This window comes from Homarus americanus, unplaced genomic scaffold, assembly GCF_018991925.1.
Source record: "Homarus americanus isolate GMGI-L3 unplaced genomic scaffold, GMGI_Hamer_2.0 scaffold34921, whole genome shotgun sequence".
Classification (NCBI taxonomy): Eukaryota; Metazoa; Arthropoda; class Malacostraca; order Decapoda; family Nephropidae; genus Homarus; species Homarus americanus.
Genome location: NW_024741901.1, coordinates 23,835,641 through 23,861,234, shown reverse-complemented (window position 1 = coordinate 23,861,234; position 25,594 = coordinate 23,835,641). Strand labels below are relative to the sequence as shown.

Here is a 25,594-nt window from a genome sequence, read left to right as displayed (position 1 = left end):
TTAACTTAACATAAATTAGGAACAGAACGTCACTAAACATAGAGATACAGTCGATCTACAGTCACTAAATACGGTGATACTCAAACACTCAACCTGGTCACTCATAAACACTCACTCTGGTCACTCACATTCAAGCCACTCATAAGTTCCACAAGGTTATGAAATGTAGATTTAAACATTAATATGGACGAACGAGACATTGTTGTGTGTGTGTGTGTGTGTGTGTGTGTGTGTGTGTGTGTGTGTGTATGTGTGTGTGTGTGTGTGTGTGTGTGTGTGTGTGTGTGTGTGTGTGTGTGTGTGTGTGTATGTGTGTGTGTGTGTGTGTGTGTGTGTGTTTTATTTCCTAATACTCATATATATATATTTTCCTGGATTTTGGTCGAGCCTTGGGATAGATTTCTTCATTAGACACGATTGCTTGCTAAGTCATGGACAACTGGGAGGAGGAGGTGGGGGGTGAGGTGAGGTGGATGAGGGTTGTGAGGGATATTAGGGAGTAAGGATAAGGGTAAGGAGGATAAGGTATTGTATAAGGCTTTCAGTATTAGTGAATCGTGGCATCGAACCTATAACACGACACAGAGGCTGAACCCAACCATAGTTCTTACCTTGATGTTGAGTAGTCAGGTGTGTGTGTGTACCCTTCTCTCTCACTTTCCTCACCTCTCCCTCCCTTCCTTCCCTCCCTTCCTTCCCTCCCTTCCTTCCCTTCCCTCGTGTAGTATTGGTGGCAGGGATTATAGACATTGTTGATGCTATAATTGTTCGCTATCACGCACGTATAGACACACACACACACACCACAATTATACAGTATATCCTCTCTTTCTCGTGTGTGTGTTATTGGTGGTGTTGTGTGCTTACGTTTTCTGCAGCTTTGTGATGTTGTATTGTACTTTCTTAATGACACACACACACACACACACACACACACGCATTCTCTCTCTCTCTCATAAAAGAAGGAAAACCTGCTTTTCATATCATTAACTATCAAAGAAGGCTTCACATCCAACATCCAAACACACATATACAATTTCCTCTATAAATATTTTCCTTGTTGAGATGAGGCAATACTATAATTAATATGACCTTTAAAGATTTATTTATATACGGGTGGTGTGTGTGTGTGTGTGTGTGTTGATTTGAGAATTCTTAAGACAAGGAAAGTTTGATGAGGAAATAATTTGTATTAGTGTGTGTGGTGTGTGTGTGTGTGTTTTGATTTGAGAATTCTTAAGACAAGGAAAGTTTGATAGGAAATAATTGGTGTTAGTGTGTGTGTGTGTGTGTGTGTTTTTGAGGTGAAGGACAAAGACCAAAGCACACACTGCCTCACCTGCCACCACCGTACTAGCTGACTGGAGCAAATCTACTAACACTCATCCCCTCCCTCCCACTCCCTCCCTAACCTTACAAAATCGGTCAAAATATGAACTCGATTTATTTATTTTGTACATCGTATAACCCCCTCCATAGCCTCTACTACACGTATAAAAATCGTACTCAAGAATTACCATAAAATTAGTAATACCAGTATAATATTAACAATGTCTCAGGTTAATATTAATTGAACTAAGACTTTTGTTAACATTATTAGTGGCCAGTTACACGAACCTAAAAATAAAAAAATAAAAATTGCTGATCCGTAAGAATGTCATATTTTATCTTGGAATTTTGATACAATATGTCTGTTATTATCTGAGGAAGTGTGGCACAAAATTACACAAAATAAAAACAAAAATATTTCTCGTGAACAAAAAATAAAAAAAATTAAAATAAAATTAATACATAAATAAATAAACATATATATATATTAAAAAACAACAATATTTATTCTGTTTTTGGTTGACTCGGTGGCTTTGTTGTGGTGTGAGGAGTGAGCTTATGAGACTACACACACACACACACACACACACACACACCTGCCTGTATGTCTGTTTGTCCTTGTAAGGGTCTCTACTCCCTCTCCTTAACCTTCACTCCCCCACTCCCCCACTCCCTCACTCCACCTTCTTTTGTTCCGTCTAATTTGTTTAATTTTTATGTTCTGGATGTAAAAGTGAATGGAGTCGATCCTTAAAGCCAGTCATGCCTTCTCCCCCTCCATACCTTCCTCTTCCTCCTCCTCTCTATCTTCCCTCTACCTTCCTCCTTACCTTCCCTCTCTTCCTTCCTTCTCTCTACCTTCCTTCTCCTCCCTACCGTCCTCCTCCTTCACCCCCCTCACCTTCACACCCCCACCAAGGTTGTCATTATCCATTGTTCTCGTAAACACAACAGGAAAATTAAATTGAAGTTTGTTTATATAAAATGTTTAATGACTCCTGTACTAATTCCTCTTCCGTGGTGGACCTCAGTGAGAGAGAGAGAGAGAGAGAGAGAGAGAGAGAGAGAGAGAGAGAGAGAGAGAGAGAGAGAGAGAGAGAGTGAGTGAGTGTGTGTGTGTGTGTGTGTGTCTTTTTGACCTCTGTTTTATCTCCCTGTAACTCATTAAATCAACACACACACACATACATACATGACTTGAGCCACGATGACTGTGTTTGGCCCCAGGGTAGGAGGGAGTGAGGGAGAGAGGGGGAGAAGAAGGGAGGAACTGCTAAATTAAGGGAGGGAGGGAGTACTGGAGTGAAGGAGGGAAGGAGTACTGGAGTGAAGGAAGGAGGGAGTACTGGAGTGAAGGAGGGAGGGAGTACTGGAGTGAAGGAGGGAGGGAGTGCAGCATCTTGGTTATCGACTCCTGTAAGAACGTGGGGAAATAATATTATCTCCCGCCGTAAGTTGAGGGAAATATTTTAACCCGCCAAAAATAGAGAAATTATCATACTGTATATTATTTTAGTATTTCTCATTCTATAATTCAATGTTCGTTTTTATTTATTGTCTTCCTCACCAGCCTGGGAAATATTACTCACCTCTCTAAACGTGGGGAATATTTATGGTTAAATAGGGAGTGAAGGGTAGGGTAGGGGTAGACGGGTGATCAGGAGGTTAGGGGGTCTTACCAAAACATAGCCCAGGGCGCGTCACAATTCACTGAAGATCTTATTAGTGGGTCTTAACCTTCGTCGTCGTTGTCTTCTTCTCGTAGACTATAGACGGGTTCAAGGGAGAGATGAGATGACCTTTTTTGGCTTGCTAATGTGTGTGTGTGTGAGAATTTGTGAATGTATGCCACCACCACTACTACTACCACTACTACTACTACTACTACTACCACTACTACTACCACTACTACCACTACTACTACCACCACCACTACTACCACCACCACTACTACTACTACCACCACCACTACCACTACTACCACCACCACACACACCTGTGGCTTGTACTACTTTAATTACTACATCACTACTACCACAATCATTACAACTACAAGTATTACCACAACCATCACCACCACCACCACATCCATGACTATCACTACTACTACCACCATCACCACAACCTCCATAACCACCACCACCACTACTACCACCACCATCACCACCACCACCCACCCCCTTACATCATGGCGGCCGGGCCAGGTGAAAGTCCACATTTGAATTTGCAGTAATTATAAATCTCAGGTAATAACTCAACCCTCTTCCACTGTGAATGGCTGTTGGGAGGTCGTGTGTGTGTGTGTGTGTGTGTGTGTGTGTGTGTGTGTGTGTGTGTGTGTGTGTGTGTTTGTGTGATTTCTGTATGTCTTGGGTAGATGCTTGTGATCGTTTGTGTACGTGTTGTATGTATGTATGTATGTGTATCCACTAGTATGTTTGTGTCTGTATGTTTGCCAATGGACAGAAAACACCTGACATACAAACATCAGACAAGACAAACGTACGTCAGGTGTTGGTGAAGTGTTCGACAATACCCGGGTTGTGTACACGATGATCGCCGGTGTTGTGAGCGAGTCTCGTGACCGCAAACGTCCTTCCTTCCTCAGCCACTACCACCAGAGGCTCCTAGATCACACTTGCGCAGAAATGGCTTCGACATGATGAAAATACGTGTGTGTGTGTGTGTGTGTGTGTGTGTCTGTGTGTGTGTGTGTGTGTGTGTGTGTGTGTGTGTGTGTGTATAATTATCCCCCTGCTGAAACAAGAGGCTCTCACAGGCATAAATATAGGTCATTCGCCCGCCTCTTCTGACCTAACTGGTTGATGTTTTACGTGACTGTTTTTTTTTTTGTTCTTTTAAGTGCGGGTTAATTCAAGTAAACCATTGTGTAATTCTTGTTTCATTTGTGTTGGGAGGACTACAGGAATGCACGTCTCCCGTCCTTCTGTCAGTTTGTCCGTGCAGCCGTCTTCCCGTCCGTGCATCCATGCGTCTTTTCTTGCATCTATCGGAGCATCCGTTCGTTCGTATGTCCGGGAGTTGTCAATGCGTAAACAAGAATAAATACTTTAATACATGTATAGTCCCCTTCACTTGTGTGTTTACAGGGTTCGTCCCAGTCCCCTTCACTAGTGCGTTTACAGGGTTCGTCCCAGTCCCCTTCACTAGTGCGTTTACAGGGTTCGTCCCAGTCCCCTTCACTTGTGTGTTTACAGGGTTCGTCCCAGTCCCCTTCACTAGTGCGTTTACAGGGTTCGTCCCAGTCCCCTTCACTTGTGCGTTTACAGGGGCTGTGACGAGCACCCTGTAAACGCACAAGTGAAGGGGACTGTATACATTGAACAGAGAAATATTCAATAAATACTCCATATATATATAACACAAACTCTTAGATCCTTGTAAGTGAGCACAGCTGTGTCATTATCTACCGGGTGCTGCAGACGATTGATGCCCTCCCCCTCTCCCCTCTCCCCTCCCCTTCACGAGAGTACACCTCAGTAACTCAGATAAATACTGTCGAGGAAGACCTTGACTTTGCTATTCTGTCTGTTTGTCTGTCTGTCTGTTTGTCTGTCTGTCTGTTTGTCTGTCTGTGTACTGGTTGCTGGGTGGGGGCTGTCTTGTTGGTTGACTGACGGACGGTTTGGTTATTTGTGGTGTTTGTGTTGAGTCTCTCTCTCTCTCTCTCTCTCTCTCTCTCTCTCTCTCTCTCTCTTCAAATTTTCCTCATTTTCCTGGTTTTCTTCTTCCTCTTTCTCCTCTTTCCATTCTCCTCTTCCTCCTTATCCTGTTTTCCTCCTCCTCCTCCTCCTCATCCTCCTTCACCCCTTCTTCGTCTCTCCATTCTCCCACCGTTCAGCTTATGGGTTGAACGTTGCCCAATCACTCTCCCTGTATAGACTGGTTCATTCCCCCGCCCTACAAGCCCCGCCACGCCCCCCGCCCCGCCCCGCACGCCCAACCATCGCCACTCCCACCATCCTATACAACCCCGCCCTACACTGCCACGCCTAACACCACTCCCGCCCCATACCGTCACGCCCCACCTCGCATTGCCCCACTAGCTATCACCTCACCTCGCCCCGCCCGCCTCCCCGCCCGCCCGCCGCCCTTGACAATACATAGTAATATATCTGATTTTCCCCAAGGTAGTTATTTTTCTCTCGTGATGTAATGATGACACTCGATTTCTTTCCTAAGCTAAGACATTTCCCTAATTTGGGTATTTTCTTTCATTATATATAGTATTTATTTACCTGTGCTAATATTTACGTTAAGACTTTCTCCCTACCCACCCACCACCCACATCACCACCCACACCACCCACATCACACACCCACCCACCTCACCACCCACATCACCCACACCCCACCACCCACATCACCCACCTCACCACCCACATCACCCACCTCCACCCACATCACCACCCACACCCACACCTCACCCACATCACCACCCCACACCACCACCCACCTCACCACCCACACATCACCCCACCTCCACCCACCCACCACCCACACACACCTTAATCGTCTGTCAAGTGTTAATATGCATCTAGTGTTCTTGTGGAGTTTCTAAAGCTGTATCACCTCCGTCCAGCCATCATAGTGTGAGAGGGTCCTAGTCTCTCTCTCTCTCTCTAGTTTACCGGTGTGTGTGTGTGTGTGTGTGTGTGTGTGTGTGTGTGTGTGTGTGTGTGTGTGTGTGTGTGTGTGTGTGTGTGTGTGTGTGTTCAGTCACGTAGGCCAGACCAGGCAGTGAAACCCAAACAATAGAAGAAACAGCACAAATACCCCCCTCCCCCTTCCCCTCAACCCTCCCCTTCCCTCAACCCCCCTTTCTTCCTCCCCTTCCTTCTCACTCTTCCTCTCCCCTTCCCTCCCTCGACCTCACACACACCCAAAACTTTTGATCGCTGGAGAGAGAGAGAGAGAGAGAGAGAGAGAGAGAGAGAGAGAGAGAGAGAGAGAGACCCTTATCTCCTCCATCTCTTGACAACTCTCAGCGATCTGTCAACAGTTGTGGATATATTATCAATGAACTTGAACCTTGCCGTTGACCCAAAAACTAGTTGACCTACTCTAGACCTTCACCGACTAGCTGGGTCAGATGTCACAATAATCGGGTTGAATATAAGAGTCGTTATGTGAACTCTCTTGGGGTGACCTTTGACCTTGGGTGGGGTAAGATGGTCGTTGGAGAGAGGGTGTGATTGGTTGAAGTCCATGACGTCACATAACTCAATCAGGATACAGGGACTAACCTAACCTAACCTAACCTAACCTAACCTAACCTAACCTAGCCTAACCTAACCTAGCCTAATCTAACCTAACCATGATGGAAGGATAACATTATAAATTAGGTTTTTAAGGTTACAAGTGACCTTTAAATAGTGACGATAGAGCCAGTACGCGCCATCAGTGTAAACAATTGAGCACTTGTTATAGTAGAGTTAGATTAAATTTAATCCTGTGTTTAGAGCGTCTTCTAGGTAGATTAACCTCTCTCGTGATAACTGGTTCTTGCTTGAGGTTGATAGCGAAGGTGTGGTAGGGATATATCCAGCTGTGCTCTCTCTCTCTCTCTCTCACACACACATTAGTATTCACCGCCACACAACCTCACTCAGCTGAAGAAAAAAATAAGACCGAATACTGTTCCTTAGTATTTTATTATGTAGTTGAAACTATTTTTGTTTTGTGTAAAATATTGAAACTAACGAATCATTTTCCCAACAGTCATACACTCAATGTAAATGCGTTTGTTTACAGAATATTTGTGTTATATGAAGTTGTTATAAGCTACAGTATAACGTATTTTATTATCACATTCCTATCTTAATGATAAATCCCAATAGAGACGAGTCCAGCAACACCTGTTTATCTCAACGCCATCTAGGGACTAACCGCACAACTAATTTTGGTGCCAAGTTGCGTCTCTATGTTATTAATCATAGGCAAATGGTCTCAGTGGGCGGTCCTGTCAGAGATGTTGTTCGGCCAAAATGAGTGGTTCTTCAAGTCGAATATAAGATCATATAAGTCTATTATTCCATGAGTAACCGACCATTAGTGATGCTCAGCTGGGTTTTTTTTTTGGTGGTGTGTGCAGGGAAGATTATAATATACATTGTTTATTAAAGGTGGAATTTCAACTTGTTTTAATATTGTATGTATTTCAAGATTTGTACCAAACAATAATTATATAAATTTAACCCCACAAATTGTTGGCAATATTCTAAATGATGTCACTGAAGACGCTGACACCGCCGCGACTCGTTGCCAACACCACACACACGGATACACCTTCACACATCACTACAGTCCTTCAAATAATTCGTATATCAGTGAAGGTTTTAGTTCTTTTGTGGGGGGTTAACATTCGCTGCAGGAAATAAAATAGGAATCTACAAATAATTTCTTGTTGGCGGCGCATCACAGCAGTTTCCACATAGTATTTATCCGTGACATCTGGTATATAATTCCCCCCAAGCATTACAAGTACCTCCCATTATAATTTAAACTAGCGCAACTATTACCCATTATCAAGTTAATAACTAGGACGTATTTTAATCACATGTATATCTACTCTTATGTACTAATTTGCCCCTAAAATTGCAGTACAGGTTGTTAAAAGATAATTGCTTTGTGTGCGCCTCTGTGTGCCGAGGGGAATACCCAAGACTTTACCAGCCAAGAAAAAAGATTATAATCCCGCGCTGCTCCGCCAATTTAAACTGATTTTTACTTATTCTTATTCTCTTCCAAGTCTAGATAAGCTGATTTTGATTTTTGGTTCATTATTTCGCCTATGGTCTTATTACTTAGCGATTTAGAAAGGTCTTATGGTTTAAAAGATTTTTTATAGTGGAATTATTATAACTATTGTAATATGCAATTCAGTGACGCATGTACCCAGTTATTATTATTGTTATTATATATATATATATATATATTATTTTATTTATATATATATATATATATATATATATATATATTATTTTATTTATATCAGTAGTCTCCGTTTACAAAATTATAGGGAAATATTTTTAACCATCTCATTGAAAGAAAATACTTTACAGGTATACTGAAGTAATTATGTTAAACTTTATTACTTATACTTATTTGGTGTAACTATTAAGTAAAGATATTTTACTAATAATACGTTTTAAGTCATTTAGTAGATACTTATAGTTTAAATGTTAAGTGAAACGAGAGGTGACATATTTTCCAATACGTTCGATGCTCTCAAATATTTTTTGCTTATTAATTGGTAAATAATTATGGTCTTGGTTAATTGCAGTATATTTAATTATTACTAATTTTGAGTTTAAGTATAGATTATTATTTACATGATTGATTATACACGAAATTAATTGCCTTCGACTTATTATAGACGAAATAGATTGTGTTCTTGATAAATTGATTATTATATATTTTATTAATATATTTTCAGGGTTAGGCTAGGTGAGGTCACGTGGTAGGCTAGGTCACGTGGTAGGCTAGGTCACGTGGTAGGTTAGGTCACGTGGTAGGCTAGGTCACGTGGTAGGCTAGGTCACGTGGTAGGTTAGGTTACGTGGTAGGCTAGGTCACGTGGTAGGCTAGGTCACGTGGTAGGTTAGGTCACGTGGTAGGCTAGGTCACGTGGTAGGCTAGGTCACGTGGTAGGTTAGGTCACGTGGTAGGCTAGGTCACGTGGTAGGCTAGATCACGTGGTAGGCTAGGTCACGTGGTAGGTTAGGTCACGTGTTAGGCTAGGTCACGTGTTAGAGTTAGAGTCACGTGGTGGGATTGGAGTCACGTGGTAGGTTAGGTCACGTGGTAGGCTAGGTCACGTGGTAGGCTGGAGTCACGTGGTAGGTTGGGTCACGTGGTAGGCTAGGTCACGTGTTAGGTTAGGTCACGTGGTAGGTTGGGTCACGTGGTAGGTTGGAACCGTGGTAGGCTAGGTCACGTGGTAGGTTAGGTTACGTTACGTTACGTGGTACTTGTATTTAAGTATTAAGTGAAGTAGAGTATTTAGATACGAGTGTACTGAACGCCGAAAACATGATAGAAACAAAATGCCTGAATAACGACTGGACGACCCCGGGGTTGAGTAAGTAACATCTACGAGTCATCCTGGAGCACTGGGTGACATTTACGGGGTGAGAGAGAGAGACAGAGAGACAGAGAGAGAGAGAGAGAGAGAGAGAGAGAGAGAGAGAGAGACGAAATGCCAAGAAAGCGTAAAAACCCATAAAGACAGAGAGATAGACAACAGGTTAGGTTATCTTCACCGTCAGGGAACAGGATCTCGGTTTTCCTGAAGATTCCTTGAAAGACATTACTCCTTCAGGATTCACAACTATCCCAACACCTTACTGTAATCCTTCGTCAGGAGAGAGAGAGAGGGGGGGGAGTCTTTCACAGGTGGTAGTTAATTAATGTCTCTAATCGCCTTGTGTTGTTTACCTGGTGAAGAGTAAGGTGTTAATTTCCAGGTTATGTTTTTGACAGCTACCATTTAATTACTACAAGTTGAAATGCCTGTAGCTCATGTCACTGTCCTTTCAATTATCATCATCTCAGCGTTTGAAGTGGATAGATCATTGCTTATAGATCATGTCACTTTAAGGATCATGTCACTTTAAGGATCATGTCACTTTAAGGATCATGTCACTTTAAGGATCATGTCACTTTAAGGATCATGTCACTTTAAGGATCATGTCACTGGGATCATGTCACTTTGGGATCATGTCACTTTAGGATCATGTCACTTTGGGATCATGTCACTTTGGATCATGTCACTTTAAGGATCATGTCACTTTAAGGATCATGTCACTTTAAGGATCATGTCACTTTAAGGATCATGTCACTTTAAGGATCATGTCACTTTAAGGATCATGTCACTTTAAGGATCATGTCACTTTAAGGATCATGTCACTTTAAGGATCATGTCACTTTAAGGATCATGTCACTTTAAGGATCATGTCACTTTAAGGATCATGTCACTTTAAGGAGCATGTCACTTTAAGGATCATGTCACTTTAAGGATCATGTCACTTTAAGGATCATGTCACTTTAAGGATCATGTCACTTTAAGGATCATGTCACTTTAAGGATCATGTCACTTTAAGGATCATGTCACTTTCTACTTCACTTATCACCAGCCAAGACACTTCATCAGGTTAATGCCCCTCATCTTGAAGGAATGGTGTAACGCCTACCACCACCACGACTGACGGATGGACAGACAGACAGACAGACAGACAGACAGACAGACAGACAGGTTAAGACAGACAGACAGACAGACAGACAGACAGGTTAAGACAGACAGACAGACAGACAGACAGGTTAAAGACAGACGAACAGGTTAAAGACAGACAGACAGACGAACAGACAGACAGACAGACGGGTTAGAACAGACAGACGGGTTAAGACAGACAGGTTAAGACAGACAGACAGAGTTGAACAGACAGACGAACGAACAGACAGACAGACAGACGAACAGGTTAAGACAGACAGGTTAAGACAGACAGGTTAAGACAGACAGACAGACAGACGAACAGACGAACAGACAGGTTAAGACAGACAGGTGAGTTAAGACCGAAGACAGACGAACAGACAGACAGACAGACAGACAGGTTAAAGACAGACAGACAGGTTAAGACAGACGGTTAGGAGCAGACGAACGGAGTTGAACAGACAGACAGACAGACAGACAGACAGACGGGTTAGACAGACGGGTTAAGACGAACGGAGGTTAAGACAGACGAACGAACAGACGAACAGACAGACGGGTTAAGACAGACGGGTTAAGACAGACGGGTTAAGACAGACAGACAGACAGACAGACAGACGAACGGGTTAAGACAGACAGGTTAAGACAGATGAGTTAAGACAGACAGACAGACAGACAGACAGACAGTGCCGTTTACAATATTGTTTAGATACTAATAAAAAGTTGTCCTTATCTCTTTGTGTGGCTGATGATAAAATTAAAATATATTATAAACCTGTTGTTGTTTATTTAGATGTTTTATTTGTTAACTAGAATAAAAAGAAGCTTGTTTGGTGGGTAAAATAATCTAGGTGTATTTATATATATTTAGTTTCAGCTGCCTTGATAGATTAATTAAAGTTAGTTATATATATATGGTTTTTATCGTCTGTAATGAAGAGGTAAATTTCAGAGAGATGTTTTTCAATAATGTGGACCCGTGTATAGGTTTGGTTTGGTTAGGTTAGGTTAGGTTAGATTTGGTTTGGTTTGGTTTGGTTTGGTTAGATTTGGTTTGGTTTGGTTTGGTTAGGTTAGATTTGGTTTGGTTTGGTTAGGTTAGATTTGGTTTGGTTTGGTTTGGTTTGGTTAGGTTAGATTTGGTTAGGTTAGGGTTTTGCGCCTCCAGTTAGGTTAGTTTTGGTTAGGTCATATTATTACTTGGTTTCAAAACACAAATGAATACATAATGAATCTTAGCGGTGTTATTGGTCATGTTACTTTTACAATTAAGTCTTGACGAGGTCGTGGTTGTTCGCGGAAACTGTCACCAGCGGCGGCCCACAAGGGGGTGTGTGTGGTCAAGCTGGGTTTCCTAATATACAGTGAAACCTCCATATAACGGATTTCCCAACCATATAATCCGTTAGATGGAGGTTTCACATCTAACGGACCCTCCATATAATCCTTAATTTAAATAGAGGTGTAATCACGAGCGAATAATTAAGGCGACACCTGTACACGTAAACAGAAAAGTATTAAGAATAAACCCAAATTATATGTAAACTAAAACTAATAACCAAAAATTGTCTTTTTTAGTCATTTTCATAAGTCAAGTTGTAAGTGGCAGTGATGGATCTGGTGAACCATCTCACACACACAGACCAGCTTCCCCCCCCCCTCACCACCACCACCACCGCCAGTACACACCACCACCAGTACACACCACCACCGCCACCACCACCATCACCAGTACACACCACCACCAAGTACACACCACCACCACCAGTACACACCACCACCACCACCACCATCAGTACACACCACCGCCCACCAGTCACCATACCACCAGTACACACATCACCGCCACCACCACCAGTACCACACCACCACACACACCACCACCACCACCAGTACACACACACCACCACCAGACACACCACCACCACCACCAGTACACACCACCACCACCATCACCAGTACACACCACCAGTACACACCACCACCAGCACATCACCACCACCAGCATACCACCACCACATCACCACCACCACCAACACACACCACCACCACCAGTACACACCACCACCACAGTCAGTAACTTAGAGACAATACCGAGGAGCCAAGTAAGCCTCAAGTCTTAACGGAAACAATAGTCTTTGTTGGCTGGTTTATTTCTCACCTGAATGACTGGTACATTTTACACTCAGGGATAATCTGCTCTTGGTATGTCTGTACGGCAGCTGTTGTGCTGTACGGTGGCTGCTGTATGCTGTACGGCGGCTGTTATGCTGTACGCTGTACGGCGGCTGTTATGCTGTACGGCGGCGCTGTATATGTACGGCGGTGTTGTGCTGTTGGCTGTGCTGTACGCTGTACGGCGGCTGTTATGCTGTACGGCGGCGTTGCGGCGGTTGTTATGCTGTACGGCGCTGTTGTTATGCTGGGTACGGCTGTTATGCTGTACGGCGGCTGTTATGCTGTACGGCGGCTGTTGTGCTGTACGGTGGCTGTTATGCTGTACGGCGGCTGTTATGCTGCGGCGGCTGTTGTGCTGTGCGGCTGTTATGCTGTACGGCGGCTGTTGTGCTGTACGGTGGCTGTTATGCTGTACGGCGGCTGTTATGCTGTACGGCGGCTGTTATGCTGTACGGCGGCTGTTGTGCTGTACGGCGGCTGTTATGCTATACGGCGGCTGCTGCGCTGTACGGCAGCTGTTGTGCTGTACGGCGGCTGTTATGCTGTACGGCGGCTGTTGTGCTGTACGGCAGCTGTTGTGCTATGCTGTTATGCGGCGGCTGTTGCTGTATGGCGGCTGTTATGCTGTACGGCGGCTGTTATGCTGTACGGCGGCTGTTATGCTGTACGGCGGCTGTTGTGCTGTACGGCGGCTGTTATGCTGTACGGCTGTTGTGCTGTACGGCAGCTGTTGTGCTGTACGGTGTTATGCTGTACGGCGCTGCTGCTACGGCGGCTGTTGTGCTGTACGGCGGCTGTTGTGCTGTACGGCGGCTGCTGTGCTGTACGGCGGCTGTTATGCTGTACGGCGGCTGTTATGCTGTACGGCGGCTGTTGTGCTGTACGGCGGCTGTTATGCTGTACGGCGGCTGTTATGCTGTACGGCTGCTGCTGTATGCTGTATGCTGTACGGCGGCTGTTATGCTGTACGGCGGCTGTTATGCTGTACGGCGGCTGTTGTGCTGTACGGCGGCTGCTGTGCTGTACGGCGGCTGTTATGCTGTACGGCGGCTGCTGCGCTGTTCGGGTTAACAATGATTTCTGGTGGTTCGTGTTTAGCCTATTTTGTATTATCGAAATCTGGGTTGATGAGTAAATTTATTTGTGTTTTATCATTATTTGGTAACGTTGTTGTAGTGTCTTAAGGCTCACTAGTCGTAAAGGAGGCAAACGAATTATTATAGATGGAATCACTGAAGCGGTTACAGGAATTAGTGTATAAAGCGTTACATCCTAGTTAACAAAGCTGATCTAAACAGCATGTAAATGGTGAAGTGTGTGACACTTATTTAAGAATGCCAAGATTTCATTTCTCGTACACACACACAGAGTAAAGCTGGGGTGATAGGCCCTAGTAATTAGTTGTAGGGTAAATCAGAGTTTCTTCACAAGTCAGGTCCACTTGTCCTCTACGTCATTACCAATTGTATAAACAAACGGAAATCTATTGGGGTTCTTACCAGGAAAACTTCGTGGTGCTAAATTCTCATTTGGTTACCTGGGAAAATTACTACGGCCCTTTTAACTAGGTGTCATGTAAACAGGAATATTTTCATAATGTGTCGGGAGGAAAACTTTATATAATTTGTTTTATAATAAGTGAAGGAATGTTGAGGTATAATGACTAATAATTAATTAGTTTTAAAGAAGGGTTGTGGAAGGGTGTATTAGAAAGGTGAAGCGCACCTGGTGGGCGGAGCTTGAGTCAGCTGTGTAGACATGGAGAGTTTCGCTCACCACCTCTCAGTGTTGGTCTGACTGTGTTGTGGGTGGGTGCTGAGCGCGCTCTCCTGAAAAATATTTTCTATCTTCTCACTTTTCTTGGCCCGGGCAGCCAAGGGAAAAATTGTCCTAATGGACTGCTTAAAATGGATAGTTCTCTGTGTATTTTTACTCCATGGATGCATAGCGTCCGGCAGCGAAGGTAAAGTTTACAATTTTTTTTTTAAAAATCAGTCTCTCCTCCAGACAGAAGTAGGTTAAAGCTGTGTTCCCATTCTCCACATGTCTGTTACGCTAGCCACTTGTTCCACACCATGAAGTGAAGCACAGGGAATAATGAAGCTGTGAGGTAATAATACAAAGACTTAGAAGACAGGAAGAGATTGTGTCTTTCACCTGGGAGATTTCAACGCGGCGGAGGGAGGGAGGGAGGGAGAGGGTTAAAGCTTTCGTCTGAGGTGGTGGTGGTGCCCTGAACGCCTCCCTACAGTATATGTGGCTGTCTGTGGTTTAGTGATCACAAACATTACGCAATCTTGTCTAAAGCTGGTCATCTGGCTGCCTGCTTGGCCCACGATACTGAAGCATTAATACACTAGGAAATATTTTTAGGGTTGAATTATCGTGACCATAACGTCCTTGATGCGGCCTTGAAGTATCGGAGTACAGTGCAGGAGAGGAACCCAATATATCCTGACGGTGTTCGCGTTGTAACTATACAATCTCACGCTAGTTTGGGTTAATTAGGCATTTCGTTGTGGTTAAGTTAATTTAATTTGGTTAGACTTAGTTTGTTTTGGTTAGGTTTGTTTATGTGGATAAGAGGATTTAATTTGGGGGGTTTTTAGGTTTATCCGAACAGGTGGAAATTCCTTTTAAATTTATGACGTTTGGTTTGGTCAGGGATTCAGTAACTACAGTAGCTTAATGCTCGAGTGTTGTGCAGTGTTTATCAGCCTTCACGGTGATGATGATGGCTACAGACCGTTAGACGTGACGAGGATTTGTGAGTCAATGTAATCTATAGTTATCCTCGCATTGATGCTTAGGTGAAGTGGCTTTGACAACTCGCTCAGAGGTTAAGTTTATATAATTTATGTAGAATTATTATTTTAAGTTGAGTTGTGATTGTTTTTGGTTGTAAAAGAGAATTGCTTTAACATTATTATTGATTGATTTTTTTGCTTTTGAAGACAATGAGGCTATTCTAGATATATTTAAGATTTTAACACACTTTAGTTTGTTGATATTAACCCCAAAATGATCAATGTGGATGGTTTACGGGTGAAGAATTTGGGGACATTTGGTGGGTGTAAGTTAAAGGAGTCCGTCTCGATATTCTAAATTGATTGATAGTTCGTCAACGCAAGAGTTCTATAGACTATCTCCCCTAAGGGTGTGTGTATTGTACTGTGTATGTAATTTGAGGATATAAGCATTTAAGTGTGGGTATTTCTTATTGTTGTGTCGACTCCTTGCTGTGGCTTGGGACTGTCTTGCTTCACTCTTATTATTTTCCCTATTTCCTTGAGATTTCTTAACACCTTGAGGAGAATTTCTATATAATTTGTCAACAATATTGTATGTGGTAGTCTGTCTGTCTGTCTGTTTGGTTTCTATTAGTTAATGAATGGAGAACGTGAATGGCAGGAGGGCGGGCTGGGGAGGAGGTTTCATCACTCTTCCAGTTTTCTCTCCTGTGCCCTGTAATTTAACATCCATGCCCAACTCTTGTGAACTGATGCCACATAAATATAGAATTATACGTAATAGTTTTTGACAGTTTATCAGGTCAAGGTAGTTCGTTGTATACCATTTATTTATCACCTTATTCAGTTTTTTTGTTTTTTAGTTGTTGTCGTCCGCTGGGTTCAGGTGTTCTATTTTCACTCTTATTTGGGTGCCTGGAGGGGGTGCTCGGCATGGTGCTTTAACGGCGTATGACCTTTATGGCATCGAATCACTCCCTCCCCAACTTTCGCTCTTAATGTAGCTCACACGTCATCCACTGTTATTTTCCTGGATTATAGGCTTTGGTTGAGGAGTTGTGTTGTCATTCGTGCCTCGGGGGCGGATAGTCAGTCAGTGATCGTGGCGAGGCCGTTAGCTTCCTTCCTAGACTTCAAAAGAGTTGCGTCTGTAAAGTCCTCGTGGCCATCGCGGACCAGCAATTTGGTTTCAAGGTCTCCCACCTCCCTTCTCTCCCTCCCCCCTCTCTTTCTCTCCCTCCCTCTCTCCTTTCCACACCCTACACTTAGGTCCACATGTGGTCTGAGTCCGTACCTACATCCCCTGAGTATCTCATGTGATAACCCACGTATCTGACTCACAAGAGGGCTAATTTTTGTCCGAATTCCTGAACTGTTTCATAGTCAACACTTTCATCTCGTAACCCATAAACACACTTGTATAATCTGCCACTACGGTATATGGGTTAGCTTAGGTTAGAATCCTGCTTCATTTGGCCATAGTTGTTGAATTTGAATTCTGCGCCAGTTCAGTTTTAAGTTAGTTTAGAATTGTCGCGTCGTTCGGGTTAGTTTCTTAACATTCTTCCACATTTTTGGGGTTACATTAAAAATCTCTCCTCGTTTAATTTGGTTATAATCTTTCTCCAGTCGGGATTGGTTAGATTAAAATCCCTCCCCCATTTGTATTAGGTTAAGTTAGTCTTAGCTAGGTTAGGTTAGTCTTGGCTAGGTTAGGTTATTCTTGGCTAGATTAGATTAGTCTTGGCTAGGTTAGGTTCCCCACAATTCTACCCCGAGACTTGATCATGTTCACAGCGGTTGATAAAAAAAAAAGAACTATTCCTGTTTCGTATTGTAGCGGTGTTGACATTTTCTTTATTTCACTTATTGACGACAGAGGTTCAGGTGTCACATTCTAGCAACATTCATATTTTGCCGTGTCATGTGCAAGGGGGCGGAGGTTGTGGCGAAACGTACACTCAAGTCTGGCGGGAGGGAGAGAAATCATCGTAAGAACTCAAGCTTTTTTTTAGTTTAACAAATTTATTAACAAAGCTTGGAGTACAGTTTGCCTCAAGCAGTTTTAAATAGTTTTGTGGTTTTAAAAGATGGTTGTTGTATCATGGTTTATCACTTTTTGTATGACAGACACATGAAAAATGGATAAGTTGTGTTATTAGAAGTTCGTCGTTGGTATACCCTAGTGAGAACGCGTATAGTTGGTCTTGGTATCAAATTAGACGAGTGAAGTTGTTTTATTTTCCAAACATTATAATTATACCGCCTGGAATTGTCTTCGAGTTTGTGATTGTTTATTAGTTTGATATTTTTTTATTACATGTTTTTTTTTATCCTGTGTGTATAGGAAATTTAGTCCTTGGTTTAAAAGTTACTAAAATGTTAGGTCGTGTGTTGCAATTGTCACATATCACCGCTGTAGTCGTTTACCTTCAAGGGCTTATTATTATTTTTATGTCTGGTACATTTGCAACACTGATGTGAAATTTGTTCATAGTGATCACTTAAGGAACTATAAAACTCGATTTTGTTACCTCTTGCCAGCAAAACTACGAGTAAGTGCTCGGTGTATGATGTGAATTCCAACGTTATGTGGTGGGCAATGTAACCGCACTGTTCAAAGTATCACCCCAACCTACGCGAAGAAGGAATAAAGTTAAAACAATTGTGTAATATTATTTAGTAATGCCTTAGTACGCATTTCTTCACGAGTTACTAGGAAAAACGAGGGAGTTTTCCCTGTTTTCCTACTGGGCAAAGGCAGATTAATTTGTGATTCGGCCAGTGTGTGCGTAAGAATCAAGGACATTTATTTCGTAGTCATTGTTCATACAGTATCATATTTAATTAGTGTTCCAATTACATGTCCAGATGGCGTTATTAATATATTCTGGTTTATATTCAAGAGTTGACATTAAAGTTCTTTACTATTGGACAAGTTGCTTTTAAAAGTGAGTCAAGCCGCGACTGGTCATAAGGTGTGTGAGTATTGAAGGAGGGAGTGTCCAGATCTGAGTGCTTTGGTGAAGTGCGTTTCAACTAAGACAGCAAATGTGTGTGTGTGTGTATATATTTATATAGTATATATAAAATGAACTTGTCTTACCTGTCACACTATTCATCTAGATTATTACACAACAGTAGCCAGATATCAGAGAATGAAGCCATTATTCCATTTAAATGTTATCAGGTCCTTGTCGTTTACAACATGGTAATGCTGATTGATGTGGCGCGTTTCGTTAAGGTATATATGACTGTGAAGCCTTAATGAAACCTCGGAAATTCCAGAGTAGGGTGGAAGGAAGGACTTGCTGCTCTTGAATCATAAAATCTCTCTTGGTTTTGTAATTCTTGGAACTTTTTGAAGGTGACACTAGAACTCTATCGATAGCCGGATCCAGAAAACGCATCCACTCTCCTACCTGGCTGGCTGGGCATTCCGGCAGCAGGAACAAAAACACTAGCGTCTCCCATTCCTCGTAACGGATACTCGAGCAGACCTCCATCTTTTAGCTTGAGGAGTTTTAAAATTTAGATTTTTTAGTAACTTAAATCATTTGCACTTACATACGACGTGAAGCAAATGAACCAAATTTGTGTAAAGAGTGAGTTAATTGTTAGATCACGTTATGCTTGAGTGGGTTTGTGTCGCGGTCCTATGAGTTTACGAATGTTTTATGTCGTGGCTCTCCCATGATTCCTAGAGTGCACAGTGGAGTTTTATTGGGCTCAGTGTGGGTGTGCTGGAATTTTTATCTGTTTCCGTATAGTTTGAATCGATGCAATTGAATTAAAACCTATTTCCCACTGACCTTAAAATTTTAATAATGATATTTCGAAGTATTATTAACTAAAGACAATTTTCAAAACATCAGATTCTAATTTGAAATAAAACTGACGTTCTTGGATTAAACAGATTTAGTATTAATATTAGAACAAGCAGCACTGTGTGTGTGTGTGTGTGTGTGTGTGTAAACCAGACGGACTTACACTTGAAAACTCGGATTTACTTTAGATTGGTTAAAGTTAATATAGAAATAACACTAATCCAAGTATCGTGTGAAAAAGTAACAAAAGTAGGTGTTGACTTCAGCGTGTGTCGTGAACCATTGATACAAGACTGGATTTTGCAGTTTGCTCCCACCTGCCTCGTGGTTACCAAACTCGCCCCTTCTCTGTAAGGACGTTGGTTCGCGCCCCGGGCATTCTGAAACAACTTTTTACAGTGACTTAATAAAAACTTGGGTTCGTTTATTTTTAATGTCGATGTTTAAATTTGAAGAAAAATGGTTTGTGTTACAACTTGGCCGTGATGCTGCAAGATGACGGTTAGCGTGGGCTTGGTCATGTAGGTAGAGTGGGCTTGGTCGTGTAGGTAGAGTGGGCGTGGTCGTGTAGGTAGAGTGGGCGTGGTCTTGTAGGTAGAGTGGGCGTGGTATGTTATACCGCCTCTCCTCACCTTTCTGTTGCCCCCCCGCACTTCCACCCTTTTCTCCACCTTCAGCGCCTTTTTCCACCCACACAATGCCACCCCTTCCCTCCACCACAACCCCAGTCAACTAACCACTCAGCTGTGTGTGTGTGTGTGGTCGAAAGTGGTGCCATATACGTAACTTACGGCTTGTGTGTGTGTGTGTCTGTCTGTCTTGTGATGAGTCGGCCAAATTGACCCAACCATCCGTCTATCTGTCTGCGCTTGACGTTCAGACACACAATTAACCACCAGTCGTAGGCCTCCTCAAAGGTGATATTACGACGTATTTTTGTGGTTTGGGTGAGAACTGTGTCTAACAGAGGGAAGGCCACGAGTTGTTAGGCCTATTACCCAACAATTTGTGGTCTTGAGGCCTCTTTTTACCCAATACTTTGCGGTCTGGGTGGAAACTTCTTACCCATGTATTCAGAAGACCTAAGGGCTTGTGGGCTTATAGATATCTCCATATGTCTACTTAACTTATATAGGCCTATGTGTATTAGGCCACTTATGGTGACTTAAGGTCTTCAAGCTTCGTGTTTTTCATTTTGCAATAATAAAAAATATTTAACTAGACGTGGTGCCACCTTATACCTGTTGATGCCACCTTATACCTGCTGGTGTCACCTTATACCTGTTGGGGCCACCTTATACCTGTTGGTGTCACCTTATACCTGTTGGGGATGATTAACCACTTCATCTTTACCTGTTAGTGTTAGGTTAGGTTACATTACATACACTACATTAGGTTACGTTATATTAGATTAAGTTGCGCTATATTAAGTTAGGTCAGCGTTATTGTGATTAATCTACAGGTGAACTAAACAGGTGGGGGATAATCTACAGGTGGTAAACGTTGATCCTATAGTTAAAATTGATTTCAAGTTCCCAGTTAGTACGGGACCGAACTCATTATGCGAGAGATTAGTGTGAACATCGTGTAGTGGATTAGTGTGAACATCGTGTAGTGGATTAGTGTGAACATCGTGTAGTGGATTAGTGTGAACATCGTGTAGTGGATTAGTGTGAACATCGTGTAGTGGATTAGTGTGAACATCGTGTAGTGGATTAGTGTGAACATCGTGTAGTGGATTAGTGTGAACATCGTGTAGTGGATTAGTGTGAACATCGTGTAGTGGATTAGTGTGAACATCGTGTAGTGGATTAGTGTGAACATCGTGTAGTGAATTAGTGTGAACATCGTGTAGTGAATTAGTGTGAACATCGTGTAGTGGATTAGTGTGAACATCGTGTAGTGGATTAGTGTGAACATCGTGTAGTGAATTAGAGTGAACATCGTGTAGTGGATTAGAGTGAACATAGTTAAGGTCCTTTCCCCGGCCTCCTTGACCCGTTAAGAGGTATTTGGTCTCCTCCCCGTCCTCCCCCCCACACTGACCACGTTACCTGCCCAGAATAATATACAGGTGTGTACTACGTGTTGTGTATCATGAAGGTGTGTTTGTACTACCATTAGCAGCTGAGGCCGTTAATATGTCTACGTCAACAACCTTCCCCTGATGACTAACTGGAGGAAACATGGAGTAGAGTTAGTGATGATGGAAGAATGTTCAGGTGTGGTGGGTGGGTGAGGGGGTAGTGGTGGTGGGTGAGGGGGTAGTGGTGGGTGGTTAAGGGGGTAGTGGTGGTGGGTGAGAGTGAACGTACCTCTAGTTAATTGTAGTAGATCACATGAGGTATAAATAACTGGTTGTATCTTCCGGTTCACAGGCTGATCTTCCCACGGTATTGGTCACTTAACCTCACCAAGTTCAACACAACACTCATAGCTCATTTATTTATATACTCCAGTAATACACATGGTGATCTGTGTACGTGTGTATGGTACCGGATATATACACACGTACGATAAACACACACACACACACACACACCTGTTGGGTCAGGAGTATTGAGTAAAGCCATGAGAGGAGGAGGTGAAGCCCACGCCCCCCTCACCATAACACCGCCCCCCTCACCATAACACCACCCCCTCACCATAACAACACCCCCTCACCATAACACCGCCCCCTCACCATAACACACCGCCCCCCACCATAACAACACTGCCCCCTCCCATGCCAACACCACCTCACCTACACACCACCCCTCACCATAACACCACCCCCACCATAACACCGCCCCCCACCATAACACCGCCCCTCACCATAACACCGCCCCCCACTATAACACCACCCCCTCACCATAACACCGCCCTCAACCATAACACCACCCCCACCATACCACCACCCTCACCATAACACCACCCCTCACCATAACACTGCCCTCACATACACTCACCACCATAACACCACCCTCACCATAACACCGCCCCTCACCATAACACCACCCTCACCATATAACACCACCTCACCATAACACTCTACCTCACTCTCCCCCTCCTAATTATTTATTCCTATTATTTATCGTTTATTCGTCCATAAAGCCTCATTAATAATTCATCATGATGTTATCTATAATATATAAGCATAAGATTATCCTTCAATGTTATTTTAATTAGTATAGCGACTGTCATTACCGTATTAGGAGTGTTTACAAATATTCAGACGGTGATTAATGACTTGCATATATGAGGATACTTTATTTGTATGCTATAATGGATGGAGGAAATGATGGCGTATGGGGCAATAATATTTATAGTGGGAGAGAACTGTGGCGGAGATTAATTATGTCATTTTCACTGTAAACACACGGAGTTACACACCTTGAGTGACCCCCAGGTAAAGGTGTTCATTGTATCTATTCCCCAGGTACAGGTGTTCAGTTCATTGTATCTACTCCCCAGGTACAGGTGTTCACTATATTCACTCCTCAGGTAAAGGTGTTCACTATATCCACTCCCCAGGTAAAGGTGTTCACTATATCCACTCCCCAGGTAAAGGTGTTCACTATATCCACTCGACTACAGTCACCGTGTACCTGTATCAGGTGTTGTAAACGTCACACTCGACCCTCTGACGTCACTGTTTGTTTATTTATTCGTTTGTTTGATGTTACACCTTGATGCAACCCACACCTGAGTTGGATTAAATATAGTACACACACACACACACACTGTAGATAGATGAAATTATGTACCGAGTATTTAAGAGGTAATTAACTCCCATTTCCGACTCCTCTCCTCACCTGTTGACGGCTGGTGTTACCTGGTTCTTACGAGACAAAGGTGAGATGAGGAGTGAAGACGATAGAGAGACACAACAAGGGGAGGAGGGGGTGTGGTAGGGGGTCGTGGTTCAGGGGGAGAGGTGAATGAGGTTTTAGTAGGTAACTGTACGCTCATGGATGCAGATGTGGGTTTAGGTTAGGTTTAGGTTGGGTTAAGTAATAAAGAAAATGCTACTTACTCCCGCACGAGATGGCCCGGTTGAGTCACCAAGGTCAACTGTCTCCTGTCTGTCCTCCGGTACAGTCATTCACCCGATGGAGTAGAGACACGGCCTTGTCCTCCTCCTCCTCCAGTCTTGTACACAAACAGTGGAGGAGGAAGAGTCATACTGATTGCCTGAAGGAGGTCTTGTTGATGCTCAGGAATAACCTAACCTTAATCTAACCTAACCTCGCCTAACCTAACCTAACTCAACGTGTGACAGGTAGACCAGCTATCATCATAACACAGTAACACTCCTGGTCTGGTGTAGAAAGTGTCTCTCTAGGGGTCAAGATCACTCCTAAATCATCAAGATCACTCCTAAATCATCAAGATCACTCCTAAATCATCAAGATCACACCTAAATCATCTGTATTCTTCACACGTTCATCATAATACGAATCACTGACTTAGGAAAATTTGTCAAAACCACGAGAATATATGTGTGTGTGTGGTGGATGTGTGTGTGTGTGTGTGTGTGTGTGTGTGTGTGTGGTGGATGTGTGTCTGACTTAATTCTTTGTCTTTATATACTCGGCTGTGTCTTTCATCTTTACCCCAAATCTATGTGACGTGAGGATAACTAACACACTCTCTCTCTCTCTCGCTCATTGCGGCTCTATAAACCCACCTCTATGTCTCACCTGTGTCCAATTAAAGTGAGTTATGGAACCTCTTGGGTCAAATGATCCTCCTTCCCCTTTCATGCCCCTCCTTACCTTACCTTTCACCCTCCTTCATCCACCTCCCCCCTCCCTACTCCCTCCCTCCCTCCCCTCCTTCCCCTCCTAAATGGGACTACTCGTGGTGCCTCTCTCTCATTTGTCTGTGGTGGCGTCCCTTCACCTCGCCCCTCACTACCATATTTCAAACACCTCCCTAACCCACACCCCATAGAGCCCCCGCCCCTTACACCTCGCCCAACCCCTATACACACCCATTTTACTCACCCTGGCTATTTTAATCAACCACCCTTTTTTTAATACTCCCTCCAGTTTTACACTCCCTGGCTGTGTCTCTCAACCACGGCAATATTTACCTCTCTCCCTGGCTGACTTTCTAATGTAAATTTTTGACATGTCAGTGTGTTTATTACTCAACCTGCACCGTAACCTTCCTCCGTGTTGTGTTGACCGTGGCTGACTGACTGGCTCCTCCGTGTTGTGTTGACCGTGGCTGACTGACTGGCTCCTCCGTGTTGTGTTGACCGTGGCTGACTGACTGGCTCCTCCATGTTGTGTTGACCGTGGCTGACTGACTGGCTCCCTCCGTGTTGTGTTGACCGTGGCTGACTGACTGGCTCTCCGTGTTGTGTTGACCCTGACTGACTGGCTCTCCGTGTTGTGTTGACCGTGGCTGACTGACTGGCTCCTCCGCTGACCGTTGACTGAGTGTTGTGTTGACCGTGGCTGACTGACTGGCTCCTCCGTGTTGTGTTGACCGTGGCTGGCTGACTGGCTCCTCCGTGTTGTGTTGACCGTGGCTGACTGACTGGCTCCTCCGTGTTGTGTTGACCGTGGCTGACTGACTGGCTCTCGTGTCGTTGACCGTATGACTGACTGGCTCTCCGTGTCCGTGGCTGACTGACTGGCTCCTCCGTGTTGTGTTGACCGTGGCTGACTGACTGGCTCCTCCGTGTTGTGTTGACCGTGGCTGACTGACTGGCTCCTCCGTGTTGTGTTGACCGTGGCTGACTGACTGGCTCCTCCGTGTCGTGTTATGCTGAGTTGTCCGTGGCTCCTTAACCTGAAATTACCTAGATGAGTTTTTAATTTATTTTATTACTGTTTTTTTTTTTACTTGTCTAAAACTTGATTTGAGAACTTAAGACAAGTTTTTCTACTGTTACTTATGTCACAGGTTCTTCCTTGATGTAAAACTTGATTAACTAAGACAGTACTTTCCTCTATCCCACACACTGTCTACTTGTTTCACTTCATATGAGCAGTTTCTTTTATCATCTGAAATAATGTTTGGCTGTTTCGGTTTCGGGAGATGGTTATAGTAATCGTTGGTGGGGTAGTTATCGTGTGGGTGGTAGTTGGGTACTCAGTGTGGGTGGTTGTGTGGTAGTTGTCAGTGTGGGGGGTGTAGGTAGTTGTCTGTGTGGGTGGTCGTGTGTGTGTGGGGTGCAGTACACAGTGTGGCCTCGACAGCAGTGGTTGGTGCAGTTAAGACCTTGGTGTTCTAAGATATTTCCGTGTCCCGACATCTCGTTCTCCCTTCTCTTATGTCCACTTTAAC

General features: G+C 43.5%; 1 protein-coding gene across 1 annotated transcript in view; it reads left to right on the top strand.

Moving 5' to 3' along the window:
* The first annotated feature begins 14,533 nt into the window (after window positions 1–14,533).
* The window catches only part of LOC121876182 (dual oxidase-like), a 77,735-nt gene continuing 66,674 nt past the window's right edge, over window positions 14,534–25,594 (top strand). The window contains exon 1 of the mRNA XM_042381143.1: window positions 14,534–14,698. Within this exon, the coding sequence (XP_042237077.1) occupies window positions 14,629–14,698 (70 nt within the window). The 5' untranslated portion in view covers window positions 14,534–14,628. The remainder of the gene's footprint in view (window positions 14,699–25,594) is intronic.